General features: G+C 43.5%; 1 protein-coding gene across 2 annotated transcripts; it reads left to right on the top strand.

Annotated features, from left to right (window-relative positions):
• The first annotated feature begins 36 nt into the window (after positions 1-36).
• LOC138961940 (8-oxo-dGDP phosphatase NUDT18-like) lies at positions 37-13,707 on the top strand. Of its 2 annotated transcripts, XM_070333623.1 has the most exons (9): positions 111-191; positions 752-800; positions 2,085-2,211; positions 4,848-5,008; positions 5,533-5,653; positions 6,046-6,142; positions 6,844-6,999; positions 8,322-8,424; positions 9,453-13,707. In XM_070333623.1, the coding sequence occupies exons 3-9, from the start codon at positions 2,109-2,111 to the stop codon at positions 9,702-9,704; spliced, it is 993 nt and encodes a 330-aa protein (XP_070189724.1). In that variant the 5' UTR covers positions 111-191; positions 752-800; positions 2,085-2,108; the 3' UTR covers positions 9,705-13,707. The 2 variants fall into 2 exon arrangements, with proteins under 2 accessions (XP_070189725.1, XP_070189724.1); XM_070333624.1 differs by lacking the exon at positions 752-800 and having other exon boundaries at positions 37-191.
• Positions 13,708-15,741: the final 2,034 nt, after the last annotated feature.

The raw sequence follows: 15,741 nt of genomic DNA, 5'->3' as shown, positions 1-15,741 counted from the left end.
ACGTTAAAGTCATAAATATCACTAAGATATTCGAGTTTGCTACATGTTTAAAAACTGATATCCAGAAAAAACATTAGGAAAACTTCTGAGTGCATATCAACAGAACCCAAAATAATACGGATACTCTTTTTTGTGTGAAGACACAGAAATTATCAACTTCCTGGAGCAACAAAACACGGCTGTTTTCTATCGTAAGTGAACTTTGTGTGCGCATGTAATGCCCTTCTTATGCAGTCATTTCGCCCTGTGTTACATTAAATGGCTTGAATTAAATGGTAATCTTGAACTCTAGCGTTTTAATTTGAAGCTCGCAATCCTGTGCCATAATTGAATTTTCTCTGTAAAGTTTTTCGTACATGGAACCGTACTTTGATGAATGATTTTTCCCTTCTGCATGTCAAAAGGTACGCTTATAATATGTATTTTATTTACTCACAAACACACGCACGCACGCACGCACGCACTCACACACACACACACACACACACACACACACACACACACACACACACACACACACACACACACACACACACACACACACACACACACGTGGTGAAAACTGAGCTTTACATAGAACAATACGGTTGACAGGATGGTACGCACAAAACACACAACAGATTTAAACACGCACTGCCGCTGGGGTATGCCCAGCCGCCTTGCGCTTGCTACATTATCGTAACATGGGAATACTGCTGAGCTCCCCGGGGGAAGCTAAGCTTAAATGCCCTAAACAGACTCACCGTTTCAGGCTGTTGCAAGTCTCCGAAAACTTTGAAGACCGTTTGGAGATCCAAAAGGTACGTCTTGTTGTCTTGTCTCTTGAATCTATCTGTCTTACCCACCACTGTGTTTTTCTTTTCTTTATTTGGTGTTTAACGTCGTTTTCAACCACGAAGGTTATATCGCGACGGGGAAAGGGGGGAGATGGCTCAACACTCCCAGTACAGGGGGAATATATGGGAGTCGTCTCCCTTAGCCTAACAGGAGAATCGACATTCACCACACACACACACACGAGTGCATGAGTACACACACAAACGAACTTACACATGTGTGTGCGTGTGTAAGCGTCTCGATCATAGGCCCGTACCCAAAAACATACACACATAAAGGCTGTATTAGGATGAGAGAGAGAACAAAAGAATGAACAATCAATCTTTAAATCTAAAAACAAAGAGACTGCCAACGTACCAAAATTAAGAATAAAAAAAACAAGAAAGGTAGGTTGTTGGAACGTTTGTTATTGACAAAACAATACATTCACAGATATTTCGACCCAACGGTCTTTTAAGTGAACAGGCAACAGACCTGGGAACCCATACGATTTCGCCGTATTGTGTACGCATGATTGTCTAGAATACAATCAGTACGGTCAGTGGGAAAAAAATACGACCAGAAACATCCCTAGACATTTCTTCACAAGCCCATCTCGAAGGCGATCCAGTATTTTGACACATGATCACAGTTTTTGTCAGTAAACATTGAAAAAAAGCATTTGTTTTGATATCTTAACATCGCTCTGCCTCATTCTGTTTGAGATTTAAATGTATAGGTAAACTTGTGTGAAGCATGCTTTAATCATGGATGTTCATATGCTGTGTGGAGTACGCTCATTTTTCTGAAAATACACCAAGTTTGTTTGAGAATACTCCAAGTGCAAAACAGGGGTTCCCAGGTCTGAGGCAAACAAATATTCACACAAAACTTATCTTGATAGAATCAGGAAGCCGAGCGAATGAATGATTGTATGATGAAATAAAAGATTTTTTAAATTAAAATGAAAATGAAATTCTCTTTCTACGTCATTCATTTCATCATACAATCATTCATTCGCTCGGCTTCCTGACGAGTGGGCAAAAACTGATTCTATCAAGACAAGTTTTGTGTGAATATGTGTTTGTCTGTTCACTTAAAAGACCGTTGGGTCGAAATATCTGTGAATGTATTGTTTTGTCAATAACAAACGTTCCAACAACCTCCCTTTCTTGTTTTTTGATTTTCAATCAATCTTTATTTATTACTCAAGTATTGAGATTTCAGGCTGACGCCTCAAGAGTCTTACAATCTGTCCCTGAACACAGTGTGCAGGCCTGGTCCGCGGCAGGATGGCGGAGGAGCAGCAGGACCATGTGACCAAAGACCTCGGCAAGCTGCTGGCCGGTCAGCCCGTCCCCGTCAACACCATCGACTTCAAAAGGAAGGATGCCCGTGAGTTCCCTCTCAACAGACCTGTTTACCCTTACGATTTTGGCGTAATTTATTACGATTTTCTGCAAAAAATACGCCATTCTGCTATCCGTGTCAAGACTACGATTTTCATAAATAAAAAAAAATGTAAAAAAAAAAAAAATAATTTTTTTTTTTATTTTTTTTTATCCATTCACATGTTTGGCATTGTTTTTGTCAATGGCAAAATGGGGTGAAAAAGCACAGGACTGACCAGAGATCTGTCTGATGAGATGCTGGAGAGCCTTATTCTAGTGGTGAAGTCTCGCCCTCACTCATTCGGCAAGCTCAAGTACAGTAGAGAAGCGCTTGACACACTGAAAAAGGCCTACTACGAGCAAAAGAAAAAGAATCAGTGATGCATGTGCTTTTGATGTGATCTTCTTTGAAATTATGATGACCACAAAAACTGACTGATGTGTTTTGTTTGTGAATGATGGATATATGTGCATGATTGCGTTTCGCAGACACAGTTGTCATGTGCGTTGTAATTGGCGACGAATGCTGGATGATTACTATTTTTGTGCCAGGATTACTATTTTTGGGGCTGAGCATTACTCCAAAACACTTATGGGGGTAAACAGGTCTGTCTCAACCATGTGTGCTTCTGCTCAAATGGACCCCCCCCCCTCCCCCTCCTCCTTTTAAGATCTCCACAAATTTGAGAAAAATCAGGTCCTAAAAAGGGAATCTAAACAGTAATATTGGAGGTTTATGTTGCAGACGTTGTGAAATTGGGTGGTCCTAATAGTGGGTTTCCACTGTATAGTATTAGGGGGATTTAAATGAGCAGCTATAAGAGTTTCACTTTTTCACCTGTTTTCAGTCCTATATTTGCACTGCCAGCGATGTTCCCACATGTGTCACCACCCCCCCCCCCCCCCCCCCCACCCCCCCCACCCCCCCCCCCCCCCCCCACCCCACTGTACATACTGATGAGGATTCATATTTAAATGTGCATGGGTCATCGCTTTTTCTAACAATTTCTCCCTATCAGGGCACTTTCCCCCTGGATTTTTTCCCCCCTGACTTTATCCCCCCGAATTCTTCCACCCGGATTATTTCCCCCCGTGACTTTTTCCCCCTGGGACTCTTTCCACCCGTGACTTTTCCCCCTCGGACTATTTCCCCCGTGACTCTTTCCCCCTTGTGAATTTTTAGCAATGTTTTTTTTATATCAATTGATGATCACGTGAGAAGACACAAACATTTCCACCCCTTTACAAATTGGTCGCACGTTTGTATTATCACGTGAGAAGTGAGCAGTGTTAGACACAAACATTTCCACCCCTTTACAAATCATTCGTACACTTGTATTTTCACGTGAGAAGTGAGCAGTGTTGTTAGCCACTGTAAATGAAATCTGTGAATGCGTGAATGATAAATCTGCGATATCAGTATCCGTGACTGTCAACTTGATTGCCACTATTCTGCAAAATGGATAACAAAGAGAGGCCGATTTCAAAACAACAGAGAGAGGAGCAAGATGCGTTGTTGACAAGAAATACATATATTTAAAACAGAAGGATTTGGCAGGTGGAAAGCAAAGCAGGGAGTGTGAGAGAAGAAAGATGGGCGGTTGCAAGGCCAAGATCCATTTGTTTGAGACAATGGTGCAGAAGGAAGTCAATGAACACAACCATCTTCCTGAGTCACACAGAAGAAATTATGGCAGTGAGGAGTTCACTGAGGCGCCGAGCTGAAGAAACGGAGGAACCGCCTCAAAGACTTCTTTCAACGGCATTGTCTGGCTTGTCACAGGGGGCAGTCTGGCTTGTCACAGGATTCCAGTTAAACGTTGGAGCGCATCACCCCAACTTCTGGAAGTTCCTGGAAGTTCTCAGAAGAGAGGAAGCAGCTGGCCGAGCAGAGATTGCTCAACACATCGTTGGTCATCCTCCACCACCCAAAAGAAGGAAATACAAAGACTCTAACGAGCGCGTTTTGCGGCTCGTTCGGTCATATGACAACTGAAACCTTGACACATACCTACTTGGAATTGCACACAATGTTTTCTTTTAGACGCTTCTAGATGTGAACGTAGCAGAGATTGCTCAACACGTCGCTCGTCATCCTCCGCCACACACAAGAAGGAAATACCAAGACTCTAACCAGCGCATTTCGCGGCATACAGTGTTTTCTTTTAGACTATTTTAGACTCTTTTAGATGTGTATGTTTGTGAATGTACGTGTTTTAAACCAAAGCTGCTGAATTAAAAGTAGGAACCACACATGTGTAAGAATACACATTTTATTTATTCATTTTATAAAAAAATTAAGCATTATAAGCATTAACAAAAAAATTAAAATAGAAATAATAAAATAACGGAAAGAGTCAAGGGGGGAAAGAGTAACGGGGGAAAGTGCCCCAGGGGGGAAAAGTCACGGGGGGAAAAAGTCTCAGGGGGAAAATGTCACGGGGGGAAAAAATCAGGGTGGAAGAATTCGGGGGGATAAAGTCAGGGGGGAAAAAATCCAGGGGGAAAGTGTCCTAGAATCTTCTCTCTCTTGCCCACTCCGTGTGTGTGATTGTGCGTGTGTTTGTGTGCGTGTGTGTGCATGTGTGGTTTGCACGGTTTAAGTGATAATGAAGATAACACGTGTTGATTTGCTGGCAGTGCAATTTGTTCCCAGGACCAAGGTGAACACGGGCTACATCGTCATGACGATCCTCTTCAACAAGAACGGCCAGGTGCTGCTGGTGCAGGAAGCCAAGGAAAGCTGTCACGGGATGTGGTATCTCCCCGCTGGTAGGCTGGAACGCAACGAGACACTGGTGGTACGTACATATCTTGTCTCTCACCCTTACCCTTACACCCCTGTCACAGGATGTGGTATCTCCCCGCCGGTAGGCTGGAACACAACGAGACACAGGTGGTACGTCTCTTGTCATTCACCTGTGTCCCTTGAGAGATCATTGACTGACTTTGACTATCCACAGAAATGGGCCAGGAGAGTTATTATTGACTGACTTTGACTATCCACAGAAATGGGCCAGGAGACTTATTGTTGACTGACATTGACTATCCACAGAAATGGGCCAGGAGATTTATTGTTGACTGACATTGACTATCCACAGGAAGGGGCAAGAGAGATCATTGACTGACTTTGACTATCCACAGAAATGGGCCAGGAGACTTATTGTTGACTGACATTGACTATCCACAGAAATGGGCCAGGAGATTTATTGTTGACTGACATTGACTATCCACAGGAAGGGGCAAGAGAGATCATTGACTGACTTTGACTATCCACAGAAATGGGCCAGGAGACTTATTGTTGACTGACTTTGACTATCCACAGGAAGGGGCCAAGAGAGAGGTGAAGGAGGAGGCGGGACTGGACTGTGACATCGTGACCTTGCTGCATGTTCACTTTGGCTGTGCTCGCTGGATGCGGCTTTCCTTCTTTGGGGTCGTCACAGGTAGGGTTGCTTCTGAAACAGGATCATTTGTTTAGACAGGGTTGTGTTTGTGTGTGTGTGTGTGTGTGTGTGTTGGAATTGTTTCGTTTACTTACTTAAGAGTCGAGTGCTGGTATTGGTGGCTTGTTAGGCTTTTGTTTACAATGTACGGTAACAGTGTTTTATTAAATTCATTGGTATTATTTTATTTTATTTTTTTTGAAGCCATTATTCACATTATGGTTTCAAATTGGTTGCATTTTTCTTCTCTTGGAGTGTACATGCGAACATCTTCTCATCTACACACATTAACGCAGTCATGTACTCACTCACACACAAATCACACACACAAATCACACAGACCTCCCAGCCCATGTTGGCGGTGTGGTGACCCAACCTGTGCTGTGTGACAGGGGGACAGCTGAAGACGCTGGCCGAGGCGGACGAGGAATCATTGCAGGCAGAGTTCTATGATGTCAGCGCCATCCTCAACGGGGAGGTGGAGCTGCGGTACGTTACCATGACTACGCATGTCTAGAAAGGAGAGATAGGTTGAAGGGTGATGGGTGTGGTATCATGCTATTGAATGTGAGTGTTCTGTGTAATAAGTAACTTGGGTTTGGTCTAATCATATATAGTAGTAGTGGAAAGGACAGGATTCTTTGGGCGGGGAGATAATTCAGTCGGTAGAGTGCTGGCTGTGAAAGCAGTTGACACAGTTATATTTACAAACACAAGAGTCAACTTTGTGTGGACTCTATTCGGTGACCCAACATCCCTGTCAGTGCACTCGGTGACCCAACATCCCTGTCAGTGCACTCGGTGACCCAACATCCCTGTCAGTGCACTCGGTGACCCAACATTCCTGTCAGTGCACTCAATGACCCAACATCCCTGTCAGTGCACTCGGTGACCCAACATCCCTGTCAGTGCACTCGGAGACCCAACATCCCTGTCAGTGCACTCGGTGACCCAACATCCCTGTCAGTGCACTCGGTGACCCAACATCCCTGTCAATGCACTCAGTGACCCAACATCCCTGTCAGTGCACTCGGTGACCCAATATCCCTGTCAGTGCACACACGCGCTCGATAAAGATCCCAAGCTTTGTACCAGTGTGGACCAGTCACCGGACTAGATGATACCTTAATATCCTAACCCTAAGCCTTGCAGCTTTTTATCGGTCCCTTCTGTATGTGTGTGTGTTTCAGTGCCGGTGACATCATCCCACCGATCCAACAGGCCCTGGAATACAAGAACTCACTGGAGTCCACTCCCCTCCACCCTCCCCTCCTACCCACCCTCACCCCCCACCCCCTGCTGCTACACCGCTTTGTGCTGGTCGCCGACCTGGCCGACAATGGAGGGTGAGGGTCTGTGTGTGTGTGTGTGTGTCTGTGACTGTGTCTGTCTCTGTGTGTGTCTCTTTGTCTCTATAGATGTGTTTGTGTGTGTGTTTGTATGTCAGTCTTCTTCTTCTTCTTCTGCGTTCGTGGGCTGAAACTCCCATGTACACTCGTGTTTTTACACGAGTGGAATTTTACGTGTATGACCGTTTTTACCCCGCCATTTAGGCAGCCACACGCCGCTTTCGGAGGAAGGATGTATGTCAGTCAATCCTGCATTGACCTCTGGCAGTGTATTGATATTGTGTGTTGCTGCTGGTTGATGTAAGTTGCTGCATGTTGCTGTCTTGACATAATTATGCTGTCTGTTGGTGTGTATTTCTGTCTTGGTGTAAGTTGCTGCATGTTACTGTATGTTACTGTCTGTTGCTGCATGTTATTTTATGTAACTGACTGCTGCAGCATGTTACTTATATTACTGACTGTTGCTGCATGTTACTTTATGTTACTGACTTGCTGCATGTTACTTTATGTTACAGACTTGCTGCATGTTTCTTTATGTTACTGACTGTTGCTGCATGTTACTTTATGTTACTGACTGTTGCTGCATGTTACTGACTGTTGCTGCATGTTTCTTTATGTTACTGACTGTTGCTGCATGTTACTTTATGTTACTGACTGTTGATGCGTGCTACTTTATGTTACCGACTGTTGCTGCATGTCTTTTTATTTTACTGACTGTTGCTGCATGTTTCTTTTTGTTACTGACTATTGCTGCATGTTTCTTTATGTTACTGACTGTTGCTGCATGTTACTTTATGTTACTGACTGTTGCTGCATGTTACTGTATGTTGTCAAAGCAGCACCGCCCTGATATGGCCCTTCGTGGTCGGCTGGGCGTTAAGCAAACAAACAAACAAATGTTACTGTATGTTATTGACTTGCTGCATGTTACTTTATGTTACTGACTGTTGCTGCATGTTACTGACTGTTGCTGCATGTTACTGACTGTTGCTGCATGTTTCTTTATATTACTGACTGTTGCTGCATGTAGCTTTATGTTGCTGACTGTTGCTGCATGTAACTTTATGTTACTGACTGTTGCCGCAGGTTACTTTATGTTACTGACTGTTGCTGCATGTTACTGACTGTTGCTGCATGTTTCTTTATGCTACTGACTGTGGCTGCATGTTACTTTGTGTTACTGACTGTTGAGGCATGTTACTTTATGTTAATGACTGTTGCTGCATGTTACTTTATGTTACTGACTGTTGCTACATGTTACTGACTGTTGCTGCATGTTACTGACTGTTGGTGTAAGTTGCTGCCTGTTCATGTTTCAGACTGAGGATGCTGGCCAGTAACAAGGAGCGGCCTCACATCATCACCACCGTCATCTCTCCCCACGACACCTCGCTCAACATCACGCTACACTCTGTGCTCAGGGTAACTGGCTTTCTCCTCTGTCTGCTAGCTTAGTGGCTAGATCACTCAACATCACGCTACACTCTGTGCTCAGGGTAACTGGCTTTCTTCTCTGGCTGTCTGCTAGCTTAGTGGCTAGATCACTCAACATCACGCTACACTCTGTGCTCGGGGTAACTGGCTTTCTCCTCTGTCTGCTAGCTTAGTGGCTAGATCACTCAACATCACGCTACACTCTGTGCTCAGGGTAACTGGCTTTCTTCTCTGGCTGTCTGCTAGCTTAGTGGCTAGATCACTCAACATCACGCTACACTCTGTGCTCAGGGTAACTCACTTTCTCCTCTGTCTGCTAGCTTAGTGGCTAGATCACTCGACATCACGCTACACTCTGTGCTCAGGGTAACTGGCTTTCTCCTCTGTCTGCTAGCTTAGTGGCTAGATCACTCAACATCACGCTACACTCTGTGCTCAGGGTAACTGGCTTTCTCCTCTGTCTGCTAGCTTAGTGGCTAGATCACTCAACATCACGCTACACTCTGTGCTCAGGGTAACTGGCTTTCTCCTCTGTCTGCTAGCTTAGTGGCTAGATCACTCAACATCACGCTACACTCTGTGCTCAGGGTAAGTCACATCATCACCACCGTCATCGCTCCCCAGGACACCTCGCTCAACATCACGCTACACTCTGTGCTCAGGGTAACTGGCTTTCTCCTCTGTCTGTCTGCTAGCTTAGTGGCTAGATCACTGGACTTTGAAACCAGGTCAGGACAGACACACTTTATGTGACTCCCAGAGAGGTATTCATGTCACACACCCGTGTCATTCTCAGATTTGTTAAGGTCTTAAAAGGGGGGTTCCACTGTACCCCTGGACTTGTCTTCTTTCACAAGACTTTCAGGTTGTGTGTGTGTGTGTGTGTGTGTTTTTGTGTGTGTTTTTTTAAAGAAAAATAAACCTTCAAGTAGTAAATATTTCTGCCTCTGGTGGAATATGCGAAATACATGTACAAAAATCCATGCCCTGTCATATTCCAGTGAACATTTGTGCAGGAAGGGATATCCGGTGACAAGTTCAACCTCACCTTGCACGGCATTCTGGGAGTGGAGCATGACGGATTGTCTGGTCAACACGACGGGATCTGTATCACCACGCTGGCATCACTGTCACTGCCGCCCAACAGGGGACTGCCGTCGCTGAGAGACATGTCATACCGCTGGGTGGCGCTCACCGACCAGGCTTCCGTCAACGCCTTGCGCCACGCAATGAACTGTCACACCGTCATGCTCATACAGAAAGCATAGACACAGGCAGTGAATGTTCACACTGTCAGGCTGATACAGAAAACATCGTGAAAGGTTATGGATGGACTTAACATCTTGTTGATACAGAAAGCGTATATAGCGACAGTGTCAGTAAATGTTCACACTGTCAGGCGGACACAGAAAGCATATAGGGACAGATTATGGCTGGATTTATCATCTTGTCAACACAAAAAGCATGGTGATAGATTGTAGTTGGCTCTATTGCCTTGTTGATACAGAAAGCATAGACACAGGCAGTGATCGACTGGTCACGCGGTAAGCTTGATGGAAAAAGTATAGTGACCTAACCTTCAGACACATCCAGCCATCTGATGTGGACTGGTCAAAGCCAAATGGGAGATGAAAGGACAAAGAAGATTGGAGGTCACAGGTCTGTTCTCATTGAAGTGAAGTTGTCTGTGTTGTTTGTGATAGAGAAAGCATGGTGACAGAACCTGTGGTCAGTCATGTGTTGTGTCCAGGTGTTTGTGAAGTGAGAGATAAATGAAATAAAGAGAGTTAAAGGCACACACAGCCTCCCGTAAACCATCCGTTTCTGGTCACAGACACTGTCAGGCTTTTACACACAGTACAAACACCCTTTCGTTTAAACACTCACCGCTTGAGAACATCCTTGGTGCCCTCCGTAAAGAGCAAGCATTTTTCAAAGAATTTATTTTTGCGCGGCCTCCCGGATGGTCTGTACCACCAACGGACGCCTCGTTTTGGTGCTAGAACTAACTTTTAAAATCTAAATAATAAATTGACAGCTTGTAACACAAACATTCTTAAATCATAAAAGATTTCTTTTTTCAGTAAGACGAGATCAGTACAACTCGAGGTTTTGAAAGTAAAAAAAACAAGTCGCGTAAGGCGAAAATACAATATTTAGTCAAGTAGCTGTCGAACTCACAGAATGAAACTGAACGCAATGCCATTTTTCAGCAAGACCGTATACTCGTAGCATCGTCAGTCCACCGCTCATGGCAAAGGCAGTGAAATTGACAAGAAGAGCGGGGTAGTAGTTGCGCTAAGAAGGATAGCACGCTTTTCTGTACCTCTCTTTGTTTTAACTTTCTGAGCGTGTTTTTAATCCAAACATATCATATCTATATGTTTTTGGAATCAGGAACCAACAAGGAATAAGATGAAAGTGTTTTTAAATTGATTTGGACAATTTAATTTTGATAATAATTTTTATATATTTAATTTTCAGAGCTTGTTTTTAATCCGAATATAACATATTTATATGTTTTTGGAATCAGCAAATGATGGAGAATAAGATAAACGTAAATTTGGATCGTTTTATAAATTTTTATTTTTTTTTACAATTTTCAGATTTTTAATGACCAAAGTCATTAATTAATTTTTAAGCCACCAAGCTGAAATGCAATACCGAAGTCCGGGCATCGTCGAAGATTACTTGACCAAAATTTCAACCAATTTGGTTGAAAAATGAGGGCGTGACAGTGCCGCCTCAACTTTCACGAAAAGCCGGATATGACGTCATCAAAGACATTTATCAAAAAAATGAAAAAAACGTTCGGGGATTTCATACCCAGGAACTCTCATGTCAAATTTCATAAAGATCGGTCCAGTAGTTTAGTCTGAATCGCTCTACACACACACACAGACACACAGACACACGCACACACGCACACACGCACATACACCACGACCCTCGTTTCGATTCCCCCTCGATGTTAAAATATTTAGTCAAAACTTGACTAAATATAAAAAGGGAGACCGGAAGCAATTAAGTCACGCAATGATCGTGTTTCACCAAGGCAAGCAGACGAACTTTCTGCATATCACTTGCGTCTTTGAAGCTAACCGCCTTACGATAAGGATAAGTGCGTGTGACTCGCAGTCGTTCGTTGCATTTTACATTCAGAGGTACACAATTACGTGCTATTGCAGATACAGCAAGTCGCATTGAAATCACAAACTGATGACGAACTTGTGAGAAAAAAAAGGAAAGTGTGTGCCACGGGTCCACGATGGCTCAAGGGTAAAATGAACCACGAAATCTGGTGTGTGGTTTACGCAAGCTAAATTGCCATTGTCATTTAATGCTATTAAATGCTGTTGTAAGTGTGTTCCATAAGGTTAGAACTACTTTTTTCGGGAGAAGATTTAAATCGTTCTGTAAACCATTTGAGGCAGACTGGGCCTTTAAGTGATCTTCATTTGCCAAATTGAAGTTGTTGGAATACTTTTGATAGAAGATGTGATACTGGGATCTGTGAAAGAAGTAACTGACTCATGTCTGTACTGATTTTAAGGTGCATGTGAATTGGTGGAAGGGATAGCATTTGGCACTTGATTTTTTAGTTTTATTCACATTGTTATTGATCTTTTTGCTTGTTACTTTGCATAGCGCTGTCTGTGATACACACAGTCTTACTGGCTGGTTCAGACTGTCACTGTGGTAACGTGACAGGAACACTTGGGTGTACATATAGTGATTTCTCAGGCCTGTCATCTGAAGACGGAATCTCAACTCCTACACAGAGGATATAAAAACCAAAACAGATTTTTATTGTTTGTATTGTTGCATGAAACATCCATTTAGAACTTTTTGTTCTTGAATATATATGACAAGTTTTCTTGCTTTGAGGCTGCATGATTTTCCTTCTGAATTGTAGATCCTAATCTTTAGTCAAGTTAAGCCCCCCGCGGGTTAGGGGGAGTCCCATAGTGGTTGGGACGAGAAAGAATTTTCCCGATGCTCCCCAGCATGTCGTAAGAGGCGACTAACGGATTCTGTTTCTCCTTTTACCCTTGTTAAATGTTTCTTGTATAGAATTATAGTCAATGTTTGTAAAGATTTTAGTCAAGCAGTATGTAAGAAATGTTAAGTCCTTTGTACTGGAAACCGACACGGTTGGCCTCGTGGTAAGGCGTCCGCCTCGTGATCGGGAGGTCGTGGGTTCGAACCCCGACCGCGTCATACCTAAGACTTTAAAATTGGCAATCTAGTGGCCACTCCGCCTGGCGTCTGGCATTATGGGGTTAGTGCTAGGACTGGTTGGTCCGGTGTCAGAATAATGTGACTGGGTGAGACATGAAGCCTGTGCTGCGACTTCTGTCTTGTGTGTGGCGCACGTTATATGTCAAAGCAGCACCGCCCTGATATGGCCCTTCGTGGTCGGCTGGGCGTTAACGCGTTAAGCAAAACAAACAAACAAACTTTGTACTGGAAACTTGCATTCTCCCAGTAAGGTAATATATTGTACTTCGTTGCAAGCCCCTGGAGCAAATTTTTGATTAGTGCTTTTGTGAACAAGAAACAATTGACAAGTGGCTCTATCCCATCCCCCCCCCCCCCCCCCCTTTCCCCGTCGCGATATAACCTTAAACGGTTGAAAACGATGTTAAACACCAAATAAAGAAAGAAAGAAAGAAAGTCAAGTTAAGGGGGGAAGGAGGAGGGCAGGTTAATAGTGAAAAAATAGGGGATAGGGATAAGAAACCATTGTCAAAAAGCTAACACAAGAAATCAAACTTTTTGCCTCTGTGGTATGAAGACCCCTCCATTTGTTTTACTTTAAAGACATTTTTACCATCCAGACAAGGTTTCTGTCCAGTGCTGTGTGAGCAGGGACGTAGGACGCGGTACGGCGGGTACGGCGATCGCAGTACCAAATTTTAGACTTTTTTTTTTTTTAAAGAAATCCGATGATGATCACGTCACATTGGGAAGCAAATCGGCTTTTTTTTTCCCTCGCCGTACCAAATGTTGTGGGTCTGCTACGTCCCTGGTGAGTGGTAATACGTGTACGTGTGTGTGTGTGTGTGTCAACAAGGGGTATAGCGCGCATAAAAATCAGTGTCATTTTCAACATATTGTGGCTGACCTGATGTGATCTGTTCAGTTGCAGTGAACAAGGACTTTGTCAGCCACTGGCACACAGTGACGCCTCCAACATGTTGCACTATCAAGCCTCTGTTTTTGTACATCTATATTTTGATCAGTTCTATAAAAATGACTTGAGTTTTGCATCTGGTGTCGTTTTGACACTGAGTGTTACTGTGGAACCCCCCTTTTAAGACCTCCAACAAATCTGAGAAAATCAGGCCTTAAAAAGGAGGGAGTCTTAAAATGGGGGTAATTTACAGAGGTCATGAACAGTAAATCTGAAAAAGCAAGATATTAAAAGGGGGAGGTAATTGGGGGGTCTTAAAAGGGGGTTCCACTGTACCCCCAAGATAACTGCTTGGAAGTGGGGAAAGTTGTACGTCTGTTGTGTGAGTGGGATGACCATTGTATGACATTTATCTGTGAATCACTATGTTTCTGTATACACACTCACATATGCATGCAAGAACGCATGCACACACATAATTATACACACACACACTCGTACAAATACACACTGACACACATTCAAACACATTTAAAATAAAGTAAAAAGAGAAATGATTTTTGTTTCAACGTGTTTTTCGCTCGATGGTTGCATGAGAAATAACAAAATCATGTGATGCCAATATGACTGTTTTTTTCACAAAAAGCTAGTACAAACTTGCAGCGTACATTTTATAATGATGAAATATGGCAGTAGTGTATAATCCATCCTAGCTTGTAGATCCCCTCTTGCAAAGAACTATGTGTACATTCTGCGTTACATTGCAAGCCAAAACAAAAGTGAACTTGGAACACAATGTCATACACTTTGGCTAAACCTGCTCATGACTGCGGATAACTTTGTATATTTAATCATTCACACACACACACACACACACACACACACACACACACACACACACACATACACACACACATTGATGCAAACATATAACCACACGCGCACACACACACACACTGAAATTTTAACAGAAAAAGGAGACAATTATTCAATGTTTTCCTCCATCTTTTAGATGCTAAGTTTGTCACAGTAACCACAGTCACAGTCATTGAGACCAGTGAAGTGTTGGAACAAGCCCACACGGCAACATGGTGACTGAGACCAGTGAAGTGTTGGAACAAGCCCACATGGCAACACATCAACATGGCGACTGAGACCAGTGAAGTGTTGGAACAAGCCCACACGGCAACACATCAACATGGCGACTGAGACCAATGAAGTGTTGGAACAAGCCCACACGGCAACACATCAACATGATGACAGACCAGTAAAGTGTTGGAACAAGCCCACACGGCAACACATCAACATGGCGACTGAGACCAGTGAAGTGTTGGAACAAGCCCACACGGCAACACATCAACATGGCGACTGAGACCAGTGAATTGTTGGAACAGGCCCACACGTCAATATGGCGACTGAGACCAGTGAAGTGTTGGAACAAGCCCACACGGCAACACATCAACATGGCGACTGAAACCAGTGAAGTGTTGGAACAGGCCCACACGTCAACATGGTGACTGAGACCAGTGAAGTGTTGGAACAAGCCCACACGGCAACACATCAACATATATGGCGACTGAGACCAGTGAAGTCTTGGAACAGGCCCACACGTCAACATGGCGACTGAGACCAGTGAAGTGTTGGAACAAGCCCACACGGCAACACGTCAGCATGGCGACTGAGACCAGTGAAGTGTTGGAACAGGCCCACAATGCAACACATCAACATGGCGACTGTGCTACATTTACTTCCAACACATCATAACTTACCAAAAGATAAACATGAACTGACGTGTAAATAAAATCCTTTCTAATATAATTCATACACTGCCATGAACACACTTTCATTCTCAAAAGTTCATAGAAATATATGCGCCATCTTCACTTAATATATATATATATATTAATCGTTTTAAGCCCACGGCAGCCTCATAAAATATATAAATTGACATTTAAAACAAGCCTGCAGTGTACATAGATGGTACGAAATGTACACACAAAATTTGTTGGCATTTATTTCCGAACCCTCAAAGAATACAACCTTGAGTACTGGAAGAGACAGACATACTTGTGAATGCTGCAAACTGATCTGACTGCTTTATCATTGAACCTTAACTCCATTCTGCACGTCACAAAGTTCCCTTACCGGCCTCTTTAAGTACACCTTCC

Source organism: Littorina saxatilis, linkage group LG3 (assembly GCF_037325665.1).
Source record: "Littorina saxatilis isolate snail1 linkage group LG3, US_GU_Lsax_2.0, whole genome shotgun sequence".
In the NCBI taxonomy this organism is placed as follows: domain Eukaryota; kingdom Metazoa; phylum Mollusca; class Gastropoda; order Littorinimorpha; family Littorinidae; genus Littorina; species Littorina saxatilis.
The sequence above is the reverse complement of the archived record's forward strand: the minus strand, read 5'-3'. Positions and strand labels throughout refer to the sequence as shown.

Coding starts and splice junctions, on each gene's coding strand:
- LOC138961940 (XM_070333624.1), top strand. CDS start 2,109: ATGGCGGAGGAGCAGCAGGACCATGTGACCAAAGACCTCGGCAAGCTG. Junction 5,009..5,532: donor AACGCAACGAGACACTGGTG/GTACGTACATAT, acceptor GACTATCCACAG/GAAGGGGCCAAGAGAGAGGT. Junction 6,143..6,843: donor AACGGGGAGGTGGAGCTGCG/GTACGTTACCAT, acceptor TGTGTGTTTCAG/TGCCGGTGACATCATCCCAC.